Consider the following 23,582-nt stretch of genomic DNA (forward strand, 5'->3'; position numbering starts at 1 on the left):
GGTTGCTGGGAATTGAACTCAGGACCTCTGGAAGAAGCAGTTAAAATAGCTCTTAACTGCTCAGCTCTCTCTCCAGCCCCAGGATAAGTTGTTTTATGTAAATGCTTTGCCTACATGTATGTCTGTGTGCCACATATGTGCTTAGCACACATAGAATCGAAAGAGCATCAGCTAACTTGGAATTGGCAATTGGTGTTACAGATTGTTGTGAACTACCATGTGGGTGCTGGGAATCGAACCAAGGTCCTCTGCAAAAGCAACAAGTGCTCTTCACTGCTGGGCAATCTCTCCAGACCCCCTGTTTGTTTTCTTTCTTTCTTTCTTTCTTTTTTTTTTTTTTTGATTTTTCGAGACAGGGTTTCTCTGTAGCTTTGGAGCCTGTCCTGGCATTAGCTCTTGTGGACCAGGCTGGCCTAGAACTCACAAATATCTACCTGCCTCTGCCTCCCAAGTGCTGGGACCATTTGCTTTTCAAAAGCATAAAATTATCTTGTTGTTATATGTCTTTAATCTCAGCACTCTAGAGGTTGAGGCAGGCAGATCTCTGTGAGTTCCAAGGCCAGCCTAGTCTACATAGAAAGTTCCAAGATAGCCAGGGCCACACAGTCGAATAGAAAAGCATAAAATCTTTTTAGTAAACTGCAACTCTTCTTTGAGACACCCTCCTCCATATTCCTGAGTATCCTTTTATCTTTCTTGAGTGCCTTTCTTTCTACTTTTAATAAAATCCCAACATGAAAACACACAATCAGTTTCCATCTTAGTGATGGGCAGCAAAGAAGTAGAGAAAGCCATGTGCTTCGTGTGGTAAATATATTGCTCACACTTAGTGTGTTTGACAAGTGTCTGTGCAAACTTAAATATTCAGTAGTCCTATACCTCTTTAACGTGTCACCTGTTCACTGAGCAAGCCAAAAACATCCACTTGGGTAGAAAGAGATAGAATATTTTGAAGTAACTATTACTCTTATGGTGTATGAAGAAAATATTTTTTCAGGAAAAATGCGCATGGTTTGTGCTTATTGCCCAAGAAAAATGAAGCCATCATAGTAATAGTAATAGATTCTGCCATCATCCTTCTGTCAGCTTGGAGGCTAGGCACCAACACAGTTATAACCATGGTAGCACATAACATAGGATCCTGTGGGGCAGGAACTGGCAGTTTTGGCAGAGTCAACAGTGGTTATAGCAGCCTTGTTATCTCTGCTCACTTTAACACTGTTTGTCAGTTAAGTGGTGGTGGTGCATACCTTTAATCCCAGCACTCAGGAGACAGAGGCAGACTGTTGTCTGAGTTCGAGGCCAGCCTGGTCTATAGAGCGAGTTCCAGACCAGGACAACCAGGGCTACACAGAGATACCCTGTCTCACAAAACAAAGCAAAAACAACAACAACAAACCAGAAAGCTATTTCTCTGTGACCCTTACTTATATCAGTTGGTATTAGCAACTGATCTTGCATACCCAACTCAAAGCTGTCTTATGCCCAAGTGTCTGATTTGTGGCAGAGTTCAAAGCTTATCCAAAACTTAGAGCGATAAACCGCCACAAAGTCAGTTCAGTCTTCCATATCAGCAATGCTGAGTTCTGGCTTTGATTATTCCGCCACTGTTAGGATATATCATCCTGCAGAGAGAATGAGAGCAGAAAGCCTTAAATGGCTTTTCCTTGTTGGTGACTTTTGTCCTAGTTTTCAGGCTATACCTTCTGCTATTCCATGCTTATCCTTTCACCCTGCCAGAACACAGTGGTTTTTCTGAGATCATAGCTAAGCTGGCTGACTCTTTAGTGAATGGCTGCTACGGATGCTGTTTCTCCCAGTGAGGACTGGCAGTAAGTTAATTGCGACTGAGTGTAGAATTTGTTGTATTTCAGTCATATTTTACAGACACACCCTTGGCCTATGACTGACTAAATGCTAAATCCTGTACCTGCATTTTCCCCCTTGATTAATCTCAATATATTTCCTTCTAGACTAATTTGTAAAAAGATACTCTTAAAAAGAATATTTAGTATGTGATGTGTGTAGCAGGACTAGTGACTGAAACCCAGAGACAGACACTGGGGTTCAGCTGAAGCTCAGAAAAGCAAAGCAGCCAAGCTATTAGAGAGCTCTTACCTCTACCAAGACTCAGATAAAGGGGTGATCCTACCCCCAGAGTGACTGCAGACTGCAATGCTCCCCACCAAACCTCAGACTGCCACTTTCTCCACTGACCTCAGACTACACTGAACTCCTGTCTCCTCCCACCTAATATTCCTCTCTCCACCTAGCCAGGTCACTCCTGTCCCTACTTCCCTAGTGCTGGCATTAAAGGCGAGGGATCCCAAGTGCTAGGATCACCTTTGTGTGAGCTCTGTTTCTCTTCTATTCAATCTTGTGTAATCCAGGGTGGCCTTGAGTCCTGGAATTAAAGGAATGTGCCACCACTTCCTGGCCTCTAATGGCTTAGCACTGCACTCTGATCTTCAGGCAAGCTTTATTTATTAAAGCACAAATAAAATATTGCTATATTTGTTGGCTTTCAATCCTTTTTAAAAGGCTTCATAAAATGACTTTTATCGTACTAGGTTAAATGTCCGCTTTGAAGAGCGGTAGTACTAATATTTTGCTGTTTGCTTTTGATAGAATTGTCATGCTGTTCATTTTTCCTCCGCCTATAGGTATGGAACAGGGTGCTTCTTACTGTGTAACACAGGACATAAGGTTGGTTTTTCTTCTAAGTTCATTTTGATAAAAAGTCGTCTTTACATTTATATACATAATGCTTGAATCTAATTCATTATTAGTGAGCTTTTTGGGTCTTCATCTTTTACTTGAACTTTATCATGGTTTAACTTGGTTCAATAGCAATGATGAAAATCATGAAATTGGGGGGATTCTAATAAGAGTCCTGTGCTTTTTTAATATTTTAGTATTCTTTTGATTGTGTTAATGGAAATTCTAGATTTAGTATCATGTCAGATTCTTAGTGAAAATCTAATTTAAAATAAGTAATAATTTTTAGCAGTCTGAGTGTATTCTTATTACTATTGACCAACACTTAGTTTTAGTAATTATTATTTTATTGATGAATAAGCATTCTGTTATAACTTTAAATTTTTTTACACTTAAGCTGGGCATGATGGTATATGCCTTTATAATCCCAGAACTTGGCAGGTAGATCTCTGAGTTCAAGACAAGCCGGGTCTAGTGAGTTCTAGGCTAGCCAGGACTACACAGTAAAACCGTGTCTCAAAGGAAAAAAGGTTTATACTATTCTTTACATTTTTTCCACACTAAAATCTTTGTTTCTCTTTCCTACAGTGTGTATTTTCTGAACATGGCCTTTTGACCACTGTGGCTTATAAACTCGGCAGAGACAAGCCTGTGTATTATGCATTGGAAGTAAGTTCTTTTCATTCAGTACAGGTGATATGGCATACATTCCTAGCTAAGGAAAATTGTCATGCATTCTGCGGCGAGAGATATTATGTTGAGGCCGGATCTTGTCATGTATCCCTGGCTTGCCAAGAATTCTATTGTCCTTTTAAATTGATCTTGAACTCATGAAAGTCCTTCTCCTTATGCAATTACATGAGCCACCACACCTGGAAAAATTGCCATGTTTTCTAACATCTTTTCTCATACATTTTAATATACAGGACTCAAAAGTTCCACTTTTTGGCCCCTGATTAGGTAGAAAGAACCTCGAACTAAGCTAGGGGTCAAGACTTCCCTGAGACAAGATTAAACCATCTCCTCAGTTGTTGGTAGAAATGATCTTGTCACCTTGGGGATATTATTTTTTTGTTGTACAATGTCAAATTTTCTATCCTTGAAGTTTAATGCAGGGATTGGCTGAGTCAAGCACTTATTTGAGCTTAAAACTCTCTCTTTAGTCACTAAAGTGCCCAGTGTTCCATAGTGAATCCTTGGGCAGAGAAGGGCGGAGCGGCTATCTTTACTTGTCTCTTCATGGTATCATGTTACATATGGGTGTGAGGAAGAGAGAGAGGTGATTTGTCCCAGTTATCCCAGGAAACATCTGTTTCAGATGCATTTGCAAATTATAATAGACTATTGAAGTAATAAGGGCGGCGGCGGGGCTGCGTCCCCCACACCCGGCCGCCCACATGGCTAGCTTATGCCCCAAAATAATTACACAGACACTGTATTCTTTTAAGCACTGCTTGGCCCTTTAGCTCTAGCACTTACAGGCTAATTCTCACATCCCGATCAACCCATCTCTAATAATCTGTGAGAACCGGTCTTACCGGGAAGATTCTAGCCTAGTCCATCCTGGGTCGGAGCTTCATGCCGGGAGCGGGGCATGGCGTCTCTGCTGAGGCGTCTGCTCCCAAGAGAGCAGAGCTGTGGAGTCTCTGACCTCACTTCCTCTTCCTCCCAGCGTTCTCTTCTGTTTACTCCTCCCACCTATCCTCTAACCAATAAAATGGGCCAGGGCAGTGCCTTTATTAGCCAATGACCTTCCTCCATTAGACTATGGCGCTCTAAATTGTAGGACATGATACAAGAGACATTAAAGGGGTTGGTAGAACTCAGTGATAAACGACTTTGCCTAACATTCTCAAGGCTCCAGCTGAATCTTAGATTCAGGCTTCAGAATCAGGAAAGGAAACAAAAAGACCAAAACATTGGTTAAAAGTCACAGAAGTAATATTTGGTCTGTAAAATCAGACACATGTCTTGTCATGTGTACCAGCAGGTGTGTACCGCCCAGCTCTGTTCCTAACTCTGTAGAACTAGCATTGGAGGGACTGCCTGATCACCTATGGGAACTCACTTATTAGAATACCTGATGATAATATAGTCAATGGCTTAGACTTCTAGTCATAGTTAAAATTTTTTCTCAGCTGGTAGGTCGACAGCCCCCTTCTTTGTGCCACTAGTGGTTGAGCTCAGAGACTTGAACCTGCAAAGTGTCCTCTGCCCAAACTATATCCACAGCAGTCTCGATCCCTCTTCTTTAGACAAAGGCATCTGCATATTAAAGCTAGCTTAACACTTCTCAGGATGAACCCCTTTCTCCTTTATTCCTCACCGTGGAGAATGCTCAGGGCAGCACTGTTCCAATAAAAGTAGATGGTTTTGGGGGTTACGATAATTGTAGTAGTATTAATATGGGGTTTTTTTTTTTTTTTTTGCTCTTGTATGAGAGACATAATTTTAGGTATTTTTAGATCTGGAAAAGGCTTCAAGGATGGGGGTCACCTAGTCTTCTCACCCAGTGTGAAATCTTTCTCTTGTCTCCTTTTCTTTTGAAAAGATAGAATTCTAAGCTGTTGACTTTTTTTTGAGACAGGGCCTGCATATCTCAAGCAGCCTTTAATTTCCTATGTAGCTAAGGATGAATGAACTAGAACTTCTGACCCTCCTGCCTTTACTTCCTGAATGATGGGGTTATAGGCATGTTCCTCCATACCCAGTTTCAAACATTTTCTTAGTAGCATTCCTAGCAATGGTGCTAAGTCATCTGTAGGTCTCCAATGCTAGGAGGCATCTCTCAGTTTGTCTGGGTCTTATTCACCCTGTTTAAACTGCCTCGCTGCCCTGGTATCGCTTACATACTTGGTAGTTTTGAGCTCCCTGTGTTAGATGCATTCCACATCACCACTCACCATAGAGATCAAAAGGTTGTTCTTCATGTGATATAGCATGAACTCAGCAGAGTGGCTCGTGTCCCTCGCCATAAGCATTCACCTGCTCTTCTGGCCAGAGAGTTTATTTAATTTAGTCTAATAACTTCTTTATACCACTGGTTCTCAGAACATATGCTAAAATATCCTCTCTCTCAAGCCAAGCCTGCTCCACTGTGCATTTGTACAAGACTTTGCAGTTAATCTAATCCAGGGCTTTATTTCCCTCTTATTTTTAAGACAGTTAACTGTGCAGGTCTATTCTGCTATTGTCTAAGTTACTTTTCATTTGCCATATCATGCATATACACATGCCCATTAAAACTTTTTAAATATTAGTAGGTAGAATCCCCCCCTTTTACCTTTACATTTTTGTCCATTAATAGATATTTTAAAACATTTTAAGAAAACAAAACAAACTAAAAAAAAGAGGAATGATGCTAGATTGATAAAACTTAGTAAATTTATACTAATTCTTTTGTCACTCTGTCAACACATATACTAATCATGCCTTTAATTTGACAAATTGTTGGGAGGCTTAGAAATCAAAACTATTGAATTGTTACTTTCTGTACTCTTTAGAAACTGAAACTAAAGCTGTCTGTCTTCACCCGTTTACTCCTCCCCTGTCCCTGTTTTTGCTTTTGATCCTTGAGATAGGATGTCACTGTATGTATGGCCTGGAAAGTCCTACTGCCAAATGCAAGGCTTGCGGATAAGAGCTACCACATCCAGATGTTTGAGTCTTCCTTCATTCCCCTGCGGATTTGAGAGTAATACTGATTGGATTTTTTTTTTCAGTTAGTGATTTTTTTTTCTTTTACATTTAAAAATAATTAACTAAGGTTTTCTAAAAACCTACATATATATATATGATATTTTAAATATTTCTCAACCATAATGAGGATTTCAAATACCGTATCCCTAGAGACTTTGCTCATTATGTTGAATTCTGTTGTTGAAAGTTTTCATTTTCTTCAACATACAGTAATTAGTAGTTTTCTTTACAGTTGAGAGCAAATTATATTTATTGACCCATTATATTCATTTCCATATCCAGTATCATTGTGTTGAGGCTTACTCTTTTTCTGTAACCCAAGCTGGTCCCTAGTATACTTGCCTCAGCCTGTCTAATGTTGGCATTATGTATATATGCCACCGCACCCAGCCCCAGCAGCGTTTCTTTGGTTCCATCCCTTTTATGTCCCCATTCAAATTTTGATTTTGTTCTTGATCCTTTCGTAATCAGAGTGTAGGATAGTAAGCCCATTCTTTTTTAGGCTTTTATTTATTTTGTCCTCATTTGGGATAAGTATAAATTTCTAGTTTTTTCATATCCCTTATGGTGCTTTTGATTGTTTGAGACATGGTCTTCCTATACAGCGCAGACGGGTCACTTCCAAATCCTCCTCCTTCTGCCTCCTGAGTGCTGGACTTACAGTCTGAACCACCACAGCTGGCCACTGCTACTAAGGAGAGCTCTGCTGCCTTGTCCGCTTAAATGTAGTTCCTGCAGATTGTTTCTTTCTTTTTTTTTTTAATTTTAATTTATTTATTTATTAAAGATTTCTGTCTCTTCCCCGCCACCGCCTCCCATTTCCCTCCCCCTCCCCCAATCAAGTCCCCCCCTCTCAGCCCGAAAAGCAATCAGGGATCCCTGTCCTGTGGGAAGTCCAAGGAACCCCCAGCTCCATCCAGGTCTAGTAAGTTGAGCATCCAAACTGCCTAGGCTCCCACAAAGCCAGTACGTGCAGTAGGATCAGAAACCCATTGCCATTGTTCTTGAGTTCTCAGTAGTCCTCATTGTCCGCTATGTTCAGCTAGTCCGGATTTATCCCATGCTTTTTCAGACCCAGGCCAGCTGGCCTTGGTGAGTTCCCAATAGAACATCCCCATTGTCTCAGTGTGTGGGTGCACCCCTCACGGTCCTGAGTTCCTTGCTCGTGCTCTCTCTCCTTCTGCTCCTGATTTGGACCTTGAGATTTCAGTCCTGTGCTCCAATGTGGGTCTCGGTCTCTGTCTCCTTTCATCGCTTGCTGAAGGTTAATATTCAGGAGGATGCCTATATGTTTTTCTTTGGGATCTCCTTATTTAGCTTCTCTAGGATCACTAATTATAGGCTCAATGTCCTTGGTTTATGGCTAGAAACCTGAGCTTTTAGCATCGTCTTTCTCTTCAGTGCTCTGGAGTTTTGCTGTATGTTCCTGGGTTTGGATTTATTTTTATTTATCCTGTTAGGTACTTGGGTTCCAATTTATCATCAGATCTGGAAAATTCTCAGCAATTATCCCTTCAGATATTACTCCATTACTTCCATTTTCTGGAGTTGCTAGTGAATGAATCTTTTAACCTTTCAGCCCATCCTACATGTCTCTTAACTACCCTGGTTTATATGTATTTAATCTTTTTGTTTCTCTGTGCTGTATCCCTAGTGAGTAACTCAGTATCTACCCTCTATTTCAAAATTCTGTCTTTGAAATAAACCTTAATACATAAAATCCATGTGGTTTTGCATTGTGAAATGTTAAGACACCTGAAGAAGTATGAATTAAGGCTAGAGAGATGGCTCATCAGTTAAGATGAGCTTTTTCAGAGGACCCCATTATTCCAGCACTCCAGTCACAGGAAATATGATGCCCTCTTCTGGCCTCCAAGGGCACTGCATGCAGGTCAAACACCCATACAAGAAAAATAAAAACAGTTCTCAAAAAATCGATTAGGAGAGGAGAAGAATATGATAAAATATATTTAAGCTTAAAATTGCTTTAAAATATAATAAAAATGAATTAAATCGCACTTTATATCTTCTCAAATTATTACAAAGAGAATATGGTGTAATCTCTTCTCAAGTCTAATAGCAGAACACCAGCAACCTCCAAGAGCCCCTTCCTGCCACGCATAGTCACTCTGGTCTCCCTGTCCCCTGAGATAAAGTGCCCTAAGTTTTAGTATCATCATTTCCTATGCTTATTTAGAGTTCTAAGACAAATCTGCCACCTACAGCACTGGAGTTTAGTTTTACTTGATGATGATGTCTGAGACGTTAGAGGAGGTGGGGAAAGACAAAGAAGCATGAACAGGTGCATTTTGAGTCTGAGCCCTGAATTCCTTGATCTGGCTTCTCTCGCTCAGCGTTATTCTTAGGGAATTTGCCCATGTCAATAGAGACAGCTGATTTTTTCACTCTTTCTTATTGCTGCAGTTTTCATATAGATGTTGACACCTAGAGTAGACTTTCTAGGCCATGGATTGTATATATTATCTCTTTGCTTACACGCTGCCAGCAGTTTGTCACTGTAAGTTTGTGAGTTCTTCCCCAGCAGCAGCTGACTCACTAATAGACTCATTTTAGTGTGGCTTGGAGCGTATCCCTTTCATTTCATAGTTTTAGTTAAAGGATTTTTTGGCTTGTTTTTCAAATCTAGCTGATTTTCTTTCTTTTCTCACTTGTTTCACAATTTCTTGTTTGTTTTGAGCAAGGGCCTTACTCTGTAGTCCCAGCTGGACTCAAACTTTCCAGCTTCCTACTTGAGCCTCCCAAATCCGTGGATTATAAATGTGTGCCGCCATGTGTGGGTTTGCCGTTGTGATTTTCAATGGAAGTCATGCCCCAATTTGCTTTTTCAAATATTTTTTAGCACTTATTTGTCAGACTGGAAGGAATTCTATTCCAGATATTAAGTTTTGTGGGTAAACTTTTATTATGGATTTCTTTTTTTTTTTTTTGTTTTTTTTTTTTTTTTTGAGACAGGGTTTCTCTGTAGCTTTGGAGCCTGTCCTGGAACTAGCTCTTGTAGACCAGGCTGGTCTCGAACTCACAGAGATCCGCCTGCCTCTGCCTCCCAATTATGGATTTCTTTATGAACAAAATGTCTTATTGCCAGTATCATCTTCCATTGGGCCATAGCCTTAGCCAATAAGCTGACAAGTGCTTATTTCCACACCTCTACACAAGTAGAGCTCTGCCTAAACCTCCGGCTTCAAGCATTGAGCCTGATTGAATTCCTTGTCCTACACAAACCATTTCGGACAAGTTTCCTCAAGGGGAAGCAGTTTCTGGCTGCCACTCCTATTTCTTGACACACAGAGGGAAAGAAATGAGACACCATCATGCTAACAACTGCAGTCTTACTCTGCGGCACACTTCCAGCCGCATCCGCATGAGTGTTTCTTTGTATTTAAGTCAAGGTCTCCTGGTTTATCTGTCTTTATTTTTGCCTGTTATCCTCTGTGCTTAAAACAAACAACATTTTAAAAGTATGACTGACTACGCTTATGTAAGCATCTCCATCATCTTCACTGCCAAGAGCAAGTTTTTTCTGTTTCTCCCAGACTGCTGGCAGGTGATTCTAGGCTTACTATTTCTAACTCTCTGACTTCTCACCTCATCTCATGTGAAAAGGAACTAGAGAACATGATCTGTATGCTATCCTGAAACTAGAGTCCGGTATCAACCTATTTCGATTTGTCCCGCCCTTTCTGTTTAGAAAACATTTCTCCATGGTGGAAGAAAGTAGAACAAAGTAGGGCAGTTATGTGGCCCTGTCTTCCCTCTGTCATCTGTCAGAAGGACACTATCTTCCTGTCTTCCTGAAGCCAGCCTTGCCTTTTCCTCGTTCCGCTTCTTTTTCTAAGTATTGTTTCTGAAAACAAACCTCTTTTTGGGGGCTTGTAATATGGCCATGACCTTGTCCCAAATTACAGCCTGAAACTTCCATGTTCTGAATTTACTTATTAAGACATAGGCTTTTTGAAAACTGTGTGTGTGTGTGTGTGTGTGTGTGTGTGTGTGTGTGTGTGTGAGAGAGAGAGAGAGAGAGAGAGAGAGAGAGAGAGAGAGAGAGAGAGAGAACGCACATGGCTGTGGTGGACATGACATAGCATGGGTATAAGGTCAGAGGACAGCTTGTCTGAGTACTTGCCCAACCCCATCATAGACTTTCAGAGGCCAGACTGTTTTCTCCATCCCTCTATCCTATAAAAGAACGTAAACAAAACTAAATTCTATGTTAAGCCCGTATTTTTCTCCTTTTACACATAAGTGTTAGAGGCTTCTTTATATTCGTTTACTAGCTTCTTTGTCTACCTCTACGTTGTGATTATCACGTTAATATTTATTGTCTCGAGATTTTTATCTTTCTTGTGCAAGATTGTCCATTTTAGGTGGACGCCTCTATAGTACCCAATTATTTGATATATCGCCATATTACCACAAGGTTGGGTGACTTAAAATAGCACAGAATTATTTCCACTCAGTTCTGGGTAGTCTATCCAGTATGTCAAAAGGCTGTAGTTAGGTGTGGACTGAGGCTTTGGCTTATCTGGCATTTCATCTGCTGTCAGCCTGAGAAAGGATTTTTGGCAGAGTCTAGTTCCTGCTTCTACAAAGGGCTTCAGCTTCTTTCTAGCTCTCAGCTAGAGACCACTCTCAGCTTCTAGAGGTCACTTGTAGCTTCCGTGCCTTCTCAACTTGGCCCTCAGCTTCCTCAAAGAATAAAGGGAAAGGGGGAGTCCCAGAGAGAGGAGAGCAGTGGTCTTCTGTCACATAACCACATGCATCTTTGCATAATCCTTCACCTTTGACTAGAAGCAAGTTAGGGGTTCCATTGTACCCAGGAATCACAAAAGAACATAAACATTAGGAATTACCAAAACTACATCAATTAAGAATATGAACATATGCCATTAATAAAGATTTTATGGACTTTTGTAATGTACATTCTTGGAGGGAGGAGGGTAGCTCATTTGTAAAGGTGCTTTCTTTAGAAGCATGAGGACTGGAGTTTGATCCTCAGAACCCATGTGAAAAACAATTGGGCATTGTGGTTTGTTCTTGGCAGAGACAAGTGGTTTTGTAGGGCTTGCTAGCCAGCAATGCCAGCCTAATGTAAATAATACATTCACCTTGTCCTGTTATCTCTCACTTTTTTAATACCTCCTCAATTTTCTATTGAGTCTTCCGTCAAGTGCAGCTGGTGATGTTTATATGCTTACATGCACCTCTCCCAGTGCATTGAAACAGCCCTAGGGCCTGTTTGTAGGTGGGGCATTGCAAAGTCTCATCTTTGTATTTAGGATGCAATTTGTGGTAGCTTGAGAAAACACTGTTGGTTTCTTCTGTACTCTCTTTTCCTGTGCAACTTCAAAACATTATACTCTATTTTGCCTCCTGCCTCTGAATTCAGAAGCCCGCGTGTCTTTTTTAGTTTCATTTTAATGAATTCATTAAACACATGTTCATGTGCCTTTGTCTGTGTAAGTGTCAGCAGGTGCTCAAAGAGGCCAGAAGAGGGCGCAGATGACTTGGGGCCCGAGTTGCGGGTGGTTGTGAGCCAGCTGATGTGAGTGCTGGAAACAACATGGGTCTGGAAGAGCAGCGAATACTCTTAGCCACTAACCATCTCTCCAATACCCTTACATGCTTTGCATTTCAATTTTAAGAGTTTTATCTCATTTTTATTCATTTCTTTCAAGTCTAAGCCATACTGTACATTATATCAAGATACAAACATTCTATTCTTGTTTCAGATACATATTTTAGCTACTTTTATTGTCACTTACTCACTGTACTTCTTCAATGAAACATTCCTTGACTCCTGAAAAGCAAAGCTTTATCGAGTGGCTGTGAGCACACATGCCACAGTGCAGGCGTGGGACTCATAGGACAACCTTCTCTCTAGTATGTAGATTCTGGGAGTTGGCGCAGGCTTGGTAGTCGGTGCCTTCATCTACTGAGTCACCTTGTGGGCCCTGTGGCTTTGGACTTTTGAAAGCGTTTGTTTTAACTGAGGTAATGCTCTGTAGTTGTCACCTTGCTGTTTCTTGTCACTTTTGTTTCTCAACAGGATCTTAGGTACCCCAGGTTAGCCTCTGTGTGCCACCGTACCCGGCTGCGTTCTTTTTTTTCCTTTTTATTACGTTTGTTTATTAATGTAGCTGCATGGCATGGCATGTGCTCAGTTCTCACCGCTGCCATGTGAGTCACAGGGATGGAACTCTGCGTAACAGGCTTGGTGGCAAGATCCTTTACCTTATGAGCCATCTTGTGACTCCAGAAAGTGGTTCCTCCACACCCATACTGTAGCAGGGGTGTGTGAACACACACATGTTAATAGTAATAATAATAATTTTATAAATTGTAGTTTAGATTTTAAACTCAGTACAAAAAAGAACTCAGTGATTTGAATATTGATGACAAGTTTAAATTTTACATTAATGTGTTGAGTTAAATATACTTTAATTTTGATTTTATTTTTATTTACTTTACCATTTAATAATTTTGCATATAAAGCTATTGTATTAGGAAAAACTGTGTTATTCTTTGTGGTGATATATAGTGACTTCTCATAGAACCTGGTGGAGTAAATCACTATATTCTCTGATTCATTTGCATTTTGGCAACTGACATCAAGAAGGAACATTTGGTTGGTTGGTTTTATTTGGTTTATTTATTTAGCATATATTTGCATATATTAAATATAATTTTATATTTTTATATATTTCTATATTTAACATAATATTATTTAACACACACACAAACACACACACACACACACACACACACACACACACACACACACACACACACACATATATATGGGTATTTTGCCTGCATACTTTTTTACAGTATCCAAGGAGGCCAGAAGAGGGCCTTGGGTCACCTGAGACTTAGGTTCAGATGGTTGCAAGCTGTCATCTGTTTTTTGGGAAGCAAACCTGGGTTCTCTGAAATAACAGCTGGTACTCAACCTCTGGACCATTTCTACAGTATTTTCCCTTAATTTAAGGGAGGACCTCATATTCAAGCTGACCTCTAAGTAACTAACTGGTCCAGGGTGGCCTTGAACTACTGATTATCCTCACTCCATTCCCCAAGTGCTGGAATTATAGATTGCAACATGATGGTCAGTAGGACGACGTGAAATTCATGTAGTTGTTCTGGTAACAGGTTCTTACCTTAATGTCATCTGATATTCGGTGTGGAATGACTCCGTCATTTTATGGTTGGGACTTCAGAGCAATAAATTTGAATCTTTAAATATTGTTTTGATGTATTTTCTGCCTTCAGGATATGTTTGTTCTTCTGTTTTTGTAGGATTTGGGGTTGAACCTAGAACCTTTAACATGCTAGACAAGCTCTCTGCCACAGGGCTAAACCCTTGGTCTAATACATTTTTATAATTGCTTTATTGAGATATAGTCCAAGAACCAAAACATCTCTCTTTTTTGGTAATATTCTCTACCTTTCTCTTTCTTTATTTTGTGGTTCTGGAATGGAAACTAGGGCCTTGTGTATGCTAGGCAAATTACTCTACCAACAAGCTACAATTCTAGCCCCAAATTTACCTTTGTCATGTATATGAATCTGTTGTTTCTCATAAAGTCATACATTTCTGCAAACAACAGCACAACTCCAAAATGCTTCATAATCCTAAAGAAAAGCCCCATTACAGCTCTATCCCATACCCTCCAACCCTGCCCCATTCAGACCTAAGCAGCTATTAATCTACTTCTTTTCTCAATGAGTTTACTGATCTTGGCCATTTCATATACATGTAATCATAGTATATGCTACTGACAAAGATTAATGAAGCTAGTATTTATGTTTAGTAAGGACCTTGACATGTATTCTCATAGTAAGAGGCATGGTAGGTTGTTTAGATAAGTATTGTAATAGTTACCATCATTCTGTAGGTTAAAAAAATGGAGCTCAGTAAGCCTAGATAATTTATTTGAGATCACATAGCAATTAAGTACTAAAATCTCAACTCACATGTGACTAAAATTACATTTTTACCCTTATTTTTTTCCTCCCAATCCCCTGGAAATTGACTGGTTGTAGGAGCGATACTAGAGATCTAACCCACTGCCTTATCCATGTGACACGTGATTGATTTCAAAGAATAATCACTTATGTCTTCGCTAGATTTTTTTCCTTTGCTATTAGATACATAAAATATACTTACATTTTTAGTGTGTCTCATACATACTAGAAAGGACAGAATGATCTTTCTAGTGGCAACATACATTCTATCTTGGATTCCTTTTCTCTTAGGGTTCTGTAGCTATAGCTGGTGCTGTAATCCGCTGGCTAAGAGACAACCTTGGAATTATTAAGTCCTCAGAGGAAATTGGTGAGTATGTTTTGTAAGAAGTTAAAATGTAAAATAGGATCTCTATGAGTTCTGGGCCACCCTGGGCTACATAGCAAGTTACAGGACAGCCACAGCCACATAGCAAGACTAAGTTTCAAAGGAAAACATCCAAAGAATGAATGAAAAATGTTAATATTTTATCCCTGCAATCTGTAAATACTTACTTTGCCACTATCCTGATCTATGAATTATGTAAGACCCCTTATGTAAATTTGATCTATCCAGAAAAGACTATTTTATAAAGATTGATTACACAATGAATTGGCGTAATTTGTGGTGGGTATTAATAAAGTGGTGAGATGGGACATAAAAATGACTCATGCATGAAATTGAACACCAAAGAGTGCTGCCTGGCTCGCAGGTAGAGCAGTGTAATTACCTTTATCTGATGAGAAGGAGCACTAACTTCTGGGTTAGGTGAACGGTGAAACACTGATACTTATAAATTAAGTATTAGTATGGCTGTATTCAGTCTATGGATAATTAGTTTGAACATAGCTAGTCATCTACCTGTTTAACTTTGCCTCCTGAAGGTAAGACAACCAGAAATTCATTTCTGGTTAGGCGTCAGAGGCAAAACCGCCTCATCTCCTAGTCAAAGAACTTCAAAATCATAGAAATGGGACTGGGGACAGTAGGTAAAGTGTTTGCAGTGCAAGAACAGGGGTCTAAGTTTGGTCCCCAGAATCTATATTGGAAAAAAAAAACTAGCTTGCTGGCTTCTATATCTAATCCCAAGGCCGGTAGCTGCAGACGTGTGGATTCTTAGGGCTGGCTGCCTCAACATTCTAGCATTTGTGGCATGTTCTAGGCTAGTGAGAAGTGTTGTCTTAATGAACAAGATGGACATCTCCCAAGTTCCAAGCATTGAGGTTGACCTCTGGCATCTACATGCATGCACACCCTCACTGTGTACACACATACAACAAACATACACATGGATATGAACAAAAATACCTAAAGGAAATTAATCCAGTTTCTTGAGCTCATTTTTTGGTGGGGGCAGCCAATGAAGGAAAAATGTTCTTATTGTTCTTATTTAGCATTCTTTTGTAATTAGTGACACTTTGTTGTAATTTTTTGTAATTAGTGACACTTCGTTGTAATTTTTTGTAATTAGTGACACTTTGTTGTAATTTTTTGTAATTAGTGACACTTCGTTGTAATTTTTTGTAATTAGTGACACTTCGTTGTAATTTTTTGTAATTACTGACACTTTGTTGTAATTTTTTTGTAATTAGTGACACTTTGTTGTTGTTGTTTCCCAGCCGCCCAGACTCCCGAAATAATCACACAAAAACTATATTAATTAAATCACTGCTTGGCCAGTTAGCTCTAGATTCTTTTTGACTAACTCTTAAATCTTAATTTAACCCATTTCTAGTAATCATATATTGCCGCGAGGCTATGGTTTACTGGGTAAAGTTCAAGCATCTATCTCGGGTGGGGATGGATGGCTTCCCCTTCTCCTAACATCACCTTCCTTCTCCCAGCATTCAGTTTAGTTTTCCCAACCTAGCTCTCTCTGTTCTGTAATATCAGGCCAAGCCAGTTTATTAACCAATGGTATTCACAGCATACAGAGGGGAATCCCCCATCAACATATTACTACTAATGAACTAGAAATGAAAGATGCTGATGTAAATTTGAAAGTATATATGTTTATTTAACAAAGCAAGATACTGATTTGATTTTCTTTTTGCCTTTCTCCTTTTTAATACTAGAAAAACTTGCTAAAGAAGTAGGTACTTCTTATGGGTGCTACTTTGTTCCAGCATTTTCAGGGTTATATGCACCTTATTGGGAGCCCAGTGCAAGAGGGTAAGTATGTCTATAGTTACAAGTAATTTGCTACATATTTTAAAATGGCTAGAAAAGAGGCTATTGAATGTTCCTATTACAAAGATAAATGCATGGAGTGCTAGGCTTGCCTCATTGCACATTATATATACATGTCTCCAAACCTCTAACAACACTTCATTAATATGCACAGTTATTATGTATTAATTGAAAAGTAAGTGATAATAAAAGACATGAAAGTAGAAAAAGGGGATTATTAAGAGTAAGAATAATGGATTGAATATGTTCAAAAAAGCACTATGTAGATATATGAAAATATAATGAATCTCATTAGGTTTAACTAATATATGCTAATAAAAATTAATGGCAATACTGAAAGAATAGGGCTAACAATATGTATTGAAAGGTCTTGGTTGTTTACTAAATTAGTAACTAATATTTTTCTACTTTTACCTGTACATTGTAGACGAGCGCACTATCGTCTAAATGAATGTGATTTCATTTTATGTTAATATCATCTGTTCTGTTAGATCACAGCTCTTGCCACCTGTGGATATAGGGTTACGGACTGTAAGGACATTCTGAACTACTCAGTGAATATATTCAATTTTCTTTCCTGCCTACGTTTCTGTGTATTGCGTTCACTCTTTACATTGTTGGGACATAAGATCAATCAAGTGACAGAGCATTCCTTTAAGTCATTGTCTCTATACCCATAGATTAGTGCATCTCTCAGTCCTCATCGGGGAAGAGGTGGTTAATACAGAAAAGAAGCGTCAATAAAGTGCTCAGTTATAAATGGGACAGCTACACCCCCTCCCCAAAGAGGGAGGGGCCATGGAAAGAGAGAGGGCAAAAGGACTGTAAACCAGAAGCTGGGGAAGAAAAAAAGAATCATTGATTTATTTATATCCTTCTAGTCTGAAAATCTTTTGTGTGTATTTTAGGATCATCTGTGGACTCACTCAGTTCACCAATAAATGTCATATTGCTTTTGCTGCATTAGAAGCCGTTTGTTTCCAAACCCGAGAGGTAATGAATATAAGCCTATTTTTCTTATGCTTGATCCTTTTTATCACCCTTAAATTAAATACTCATTATATATTTATGCCTTAAATTTATTAAGTACTTAAAGTGTTTCCAATTGAAAACTGAAGCCTACATAAACAGTACTCTAAATACTGTGTGCCCTCTCTCCTCTGCCAAGTCTCATTATCTTATAAATACCCTTATCACTACCCAATGGGCATCTTATGTTGGAGAGAAGACTAGGTAGTAGAGTAAGCAGTACATATTAGGCATAGGAAAGAACACAAATGTAGACATCAGCACAGGAGACGAAGATGCCAAATTGAATGCTTAGCTCACTGAATAGGAGGGTGGGTAAGGAAGCATGAAGCCAGAAAAGGTTGGTTGCAACCAGATCGCGGAGGGTTCGGAAGAACAGAATACAGTGTCTCAGTTTCATTCTTGCTGGCTTTGAGAAATACTCCCAGGTTTGTGTGTGAGGGGTTGCCGTTTTTAGACATATTACTGTGAAGTAGTCTCATCATGCTAATTGCATTGGTTTCTTTAAGATTTTGGATGCCATGAACCGCGACTGTGGAATTCCACTCAGTCATTTGCAGGTAGATGGAGGAATGACCAGCAATAAAATTCTTATGCAGCTACAAGCAGACATTCTGTATATTCCAGTAGGTTAGTAATCCTTCACTCCTTTAAACCCCAGAAGTAATAACATTGGGAAAAACTGATCCTTCAGGCATGTATAACTACAAAATTCTTGACATAGCTTTCTCCTCTCAGTGAAACCATCCATGCCCGAAACGACTGCTTTAGGAGCTGCCATGGCAGCTGGAGCTGCAGAGGGTGTTGGTGTTTGGAGTCTTGAACCTGAGGATTTGTCAGCTGTAACAATGGAGCGGTTTGAACCTCAGATCAATGCTGAAGGTATAGTTAAAGAATAAAACTTTAAAAAAAAATAATAATTCTAGTTCTCCTACCCATTTCCTCTCCCGGATCCATCACACCTCCTTTCCCTTCAGAAAGGGCAGACCTCCCAAGGATATCAACAAGCATGACATGTCAAGTCATAAGAAAACTAGGCACATCCCTTCATATTAGGTTGGATGAGGCAACCCAGTAGGAGGAAGAGGGTCCCAAGAGCAGGCAAAAGAGTCAGAGACAGTCCCCATCCCACTATTAAGAGTCCCACAATAACATCAAGCTGCACACTGTAACATATATGCAGAGAATGTAGTTCAGACCAATGCAGGGTTCCTGATTGTTGGTAGACTCTCTATGAGACCCTATGAGCCCTGGTTAGTTGATTTTGTGGGCTATGTTCCTCTGGTGTCTTGACCTCTCTGATTCCTACAATCCAAAGAAGGATTGTAGGATTCCCTCTTCTCCAGGATTTCCCAAGAAGAGCTGTCAGTTCTCTTCAAATTATTCCACAACATAGAAACAGAAGGAACATTGCCAAATTCATTTTATAAGGCCACAGTCATCCTGATACCCAAACCCCACACAGGTTCAGCAAAGAAAGAGATTTACAGACTAGTTTCCCTAATGAACAGTAATGCAAAAACACTCAATAAAATACTCACAAACCAAATCTAAGAACACATCAAAAAGATCATCAAGCATGATCATGTAGGCTTCATCCCAGAGATGCATGGATGGTTCAACACTAGAAAATCTGTCAGTGTATTTCATCATATAAACAATCTGAAAGAAAAAAATGATCATTTCATTAGATGCTGAAAAAGTCTTCGACAAAATCTAACATCCCTTCATGATAAAAGTCTTGGAGAGGTCAGCAATACAAGGGACATACCTAAATATAATAAAGGCAATTTACAGCAAGCCCACAACCAACATCAAATTAAATGGAGAGAAACTCAAAGTGATTCCGCTAAAATCAGGAATAAGACAAGACTGTTCACTCTTTACATATCTATTCAATATAGTACTTGTAGTTCCAGCTAGTGCCATAAGACAACCAAAGGAGATCAAGTGGATACAAATTGGAAAGGAAGAAGGCAAAGTATTACTATTAGGGGATAATATAATAGTATACAAAGGCAACCCCCAAAATTCTACAGGGAACTCCTAAAGCTGACAAACACCTTAACTCAAAAAATCAGTAGCCATCCTTTATACAAAATGACAAATGGGCTGAGAACGAAATCAGGGAAACAACATCCATCACAATAGCCACAAATAATAGAAAATATCTGGAGGTAACTCCAACCAAACAAATGAAAGATCTGTATGACAAGAACTTCAACTCTTTGAAGAAAGAAATTGGAGAAGATTTCAGAAGATGGAGAGATCTTTCATGCTCATGGATTGGTAGAATTAACACAGAAAAAAAATGACCATCTTACCCGAAGCAATCTATACAGACTAAAAGCAATTCCCACCAAATTCCAACACAATTCTTTACAGACCTTGAAAGAACAATACTCAACTTCATATCAAAAAACAAAAAAAGGATAGTTAAAACAGTCCTGTACTATAAAAGAACTTCTAGAGGTATCCACCATCCCTGATCTCAAGCTCTATTATAGAGCTATAGTAATAAAATCTGCATGGTCTTAGCATAAAAACAGGTTAATCAATGGAATGGAATCAAAGACCCAGACATAAATCCACACACCTATTGTCAAAGAGGACATAAATATACAATGGAGAAAAAGAAAACATCTTCAAAAACAGTGCTGGTTTAATTGGATATTAGCATGTAGAATACAAATATAGAATAAATCTTTTAATGGAATACATTGAAAATAACCTTCATGTGGGGAAATTTTTACCCTTTGATTTGTCGGCTGCTAAGCATATTGGGTTTCCCCAGCAAGAATGAATGCGGGGAAATGGGTCCTCTCTATGTTATTTGCGAGAATGATACTGCTACTTCAATTACAAAACAAACAAAAAACTAGCCTGACAAGCTGCCAATGACAGCTTTTAGATTTTTAGGGTGTTTGTTCTTTTACATGAGAAGGGAAGCCAGATGGGGTGACACTCACCTATAATCCCAGTGCTCAGGAGACAGAGGCAGGCAGATCGTAGGCCAGCAAGGACAACATGGTCTCAGGGAAAACTAAACAAAGTGAGAAGGGAAATATACTCCGTTAACTAGTCCTATGCAGGAGGGCAGCATCATTGTTCATTTTCGTGGACTTTTTATATTTTCACTTTTAAAATTCTACCTTAAGATGCTAGGGATGGGGTAGTTATGATTTGAATCTTGTGAGCAATCAGTATTTGCTAATCCCTTCAACTGGACCAAAATCAAATCTGATTTGTCCACATCGTACTTTACCTCTCTCTCCATGTCAACCACCCCCAAAAAGAAGAAAAAGCAAATCAATAGGATTTTCCTTTTCAGATCACCCCGACTTTCTTGTGACTAGTTTGTCTTCACAGCAGATAGCCTGCCTCCCCATCTCCCTTGGCCTCCTGCTAAACTGCCTTCACACATCCTTCCTCTGGCCTCTAGGCATCTCATGAGCTCACTGCCAGTCACCACCAGGTGTGAATTACCAAGTCTGCCGTCCAGTAAAGACTCACTGTGGTTGAACATGAGCTATTAGGACCGCTGAGTAAACCTTAAGTGTTCAACTTTGACCACCTCCACAAACTACATCTCATGCATGTTTCCTCTGATTTTAATTCTAGAAAGTGAAATCCGTTACTCCACCTGGAAGAAAGCTGTGATGAAGTCCATTGGTTGGGTTACAACTCAGTCTCCAGAAAGTGGTAAAATGTCTTTATTGGCTGTTATTGACAGTTTTTATTTTATTATTGATATTTTTTCTTAGTGCGCTAATTTATTTAAGTATCTGGATGCTTGTACTAAGCCAGGGCACTCTGAAGAAAAGGGTTATCCTATATCTAGTGTTCCTCACATTTGAAACAAAGATGGAAACTACAGGTTACTATGCGCACCTCACTGGAGCCTGTTGATTTCTGCCCAGCATGTCAATGAATAACTGAATTTTCCAAAAGTAAAATTATTACTTCTGGTTCCTTCCTTAATGAAAAAAATCAACTAGACTCTTTTATTTTCCCTCTCCCTGATCACATGTACCTTTTTGGGAGGCTTTTGTTCTCACCTGAAGCAACAGAGAAGTATATTCAGTCCTAGACACTTAACCAAAGTATTCAGGTTGAGTAAACCATTTTGAAGTGTGAATTCCTATGAACTCAGCAAGAGGAAGTAAACTAAATATAGCAAGTTGGAAGTTTTGTAATTGAGATGCTATTAGCACAAAATAAAGAACATTTTTATTTTTCAAATCACTTAGGCAAGAAAGTATTCAGGTTTAGTAAACAGCTTAAATAGCTCTAGGCTGCCTTTGACTCAGGATTATAGTCCTTATCTAGTCAAGATATGGAGTAAAATGAATGGCATACTTTATTAGGGAAGAGTTCATAAATGAAGTATTATTTGGCTTCCCAGCTTACAGTGAGTATAGAACCAGTTTTAACACTTGTGGCTTTTAGGAGACACTTCTAATTCACTGTGATCTGTATGTTTTAGCCCTAGATGTTCCTTATTAAAATTGTTCCCTTCTCCTCTTAATCAAATTTAATATGCTTTTGGTTTTGAGACTGGGCCTCTTTTTTTTTCTATTTTTGTTAAATATTTGTTTGTTAAGTCTCATGCATACCACAGGCTCATGCTCATCTTGCCTTTCTAAGATGATGGATTAACTCATTTTTGCTAAGACTGAAATTTTGAGACCCTTGACAGTTACATTTCAGAAACACTACTCTTTAGCACCCTCCTGGTTGCTATGTCAGCCAGAACAAATGTGGACTCTATTACTTTGCTTAGTCCCCTAAGTCAATGCTATGCAAAGCTGGGTGTGTGATTTCTTGGACTAGTTGAATTTTTGTTAATGATACAACCATCCTGGCTTCCTCTTTCCTTCTCTACAGCTTGTAGACACATTTTTCTTTACTACCTGTTAAAAATATAATATTAACTTCAATATTTCCACAAAAGCAATGGATCATTTTTCATTTATGTTCCTTATTGTCAATGAATTTTCAACACTTGAAAAAATGAAAAAAGAAAACAAAATTTGAATTTTTTAAGAAATATTTTTAGTTTAATTTTTCTTTCCTTCTTTGTATGTAGTCTCATATAGCCCAAGCCGGCTCTGAACTTACTGTGTGGAAGCTTGAACCTGGGATCTTGTTGTCCCCATGTCTGTTGCGATTCCAGATATATGCCATTATGCCCAGCCTTAAATTTTTATATCTCTTTATTTTGTGCTGCCTGCATCAATAGTAAGGGTATTTCATTTGTCAAGTTTCAATTATTTTTCAATACTAAAGATTGAACCCAGGGCATACACATTGGTGAGTGCCATATCTCAGCTCTCCTTTTTTTTCTTTTTATATATTTTATATTCATTCTTTAAAAAAATAACTTACAGAGTAATGAATTCCATTCTGTCTAGCCATATTTTTACTTTATATCTTGAGAGAGGACCTTATTTCAGGATTTCATTCAGGAGGCCCCTGAACTCATGCTGGAGGCCAGGCAGTCCTTCAAATTACTGATTGTCCTGACCCATACTCCAAGATTAAGTCTGCACCACCAGACTCAGCTCTTAATTTGATTTTTGTTGTAGTTATACCAATGATTCAAAATATTTTGGTAGTTTAATGAAAACATTGAAATGTGCGGTGTCTAGGAGTACCTCTAAGCTGTACAATTATCTCAGAATCATATTTAAGGTTTTGCTAAATGTATTCCTTTAAACAATATAAAATATATAATAGCAGCTTGTATTCTGTATAACCTATATGATAATAGCAGTACAGATAGAACCCTAACCTAATAAAGCTGTCTTCAATTTAACTTATGGGAAAAATATTATATCAATAATTTACAAAAGAGGTTATCATTGCTGAAGCAACCAAATTTTTTTGTTTATAAACATGTTTGAATGAAATATAAACA

At 38.9% G+C, this 23,582-nt stretch overlaps 1 protein-coding gene across 5 annotated transcripts in view; it reads left to right on the top strand.

Annotated features, from left to right (window-relative positions):
* The window catches only part of LOC121441611 (glycerol kinase), an 81,306-nt gene that overhangs the window by 52,137 nt on the left and 5,587 nt on the right, over nucleotides 1-23,582 (top strand). For all 5 annotated transcript variants that reach the window (XM_041642819.1, XM_041642823.1, XM_041642820.1 and 2 more), the window contains 8 exons: nucleotides 2,664-2,706; nucleotides 3,307-3,387; nucleotides 14,695-14,773; nucleotides 16,519-16,615; nucleotides 17,542-17,626; nucleotides 18,172-18,292; nucleotides 18,401-18,544; nucleotides 21,284-21,364. In XM_041642819.1, coding sequence (XP_041498753.1) covers nucleotides 2,664-2,706; nucleotides 3,307-3,387; nucleotides 14,695-14,773; nucleotides 16,519-16,615; nucleotides 17,542-17,626; nucleotides 18,172-18,292; nucleotides 18,401-18,544; nucleotides 21,284-21,364 — 731 coding nt within the window. The remainder of the gene's footprint in view (nucleotides 1-2,663; nucleotides 2,707-3,306; nucleotides 3,388-14,694; nucleotides 14,774-16,518; nucleotides 16,616-17,541; nucleotides 17,627-18,171; nucleotides 18,293-18,400; nucleotides 18,545-21,283; nucleotides 21,365-23,582) is intronic.

This window comes from Microtus oregoni, unplaced genomic scaffold, assembly GCF_018167655.1.
Source record: "Microtus oregoni isolate MIOR12 unplaced genomic scaffold, Mior012 000079F_ref0000094, whole genome shotgun sequence".
Taxonomy (NCBI): Eukaryota; Metazoa; Chordata; class Mammalia; order Rodentia; family Cricetidae; genus Microtus; species Microtus oregoni.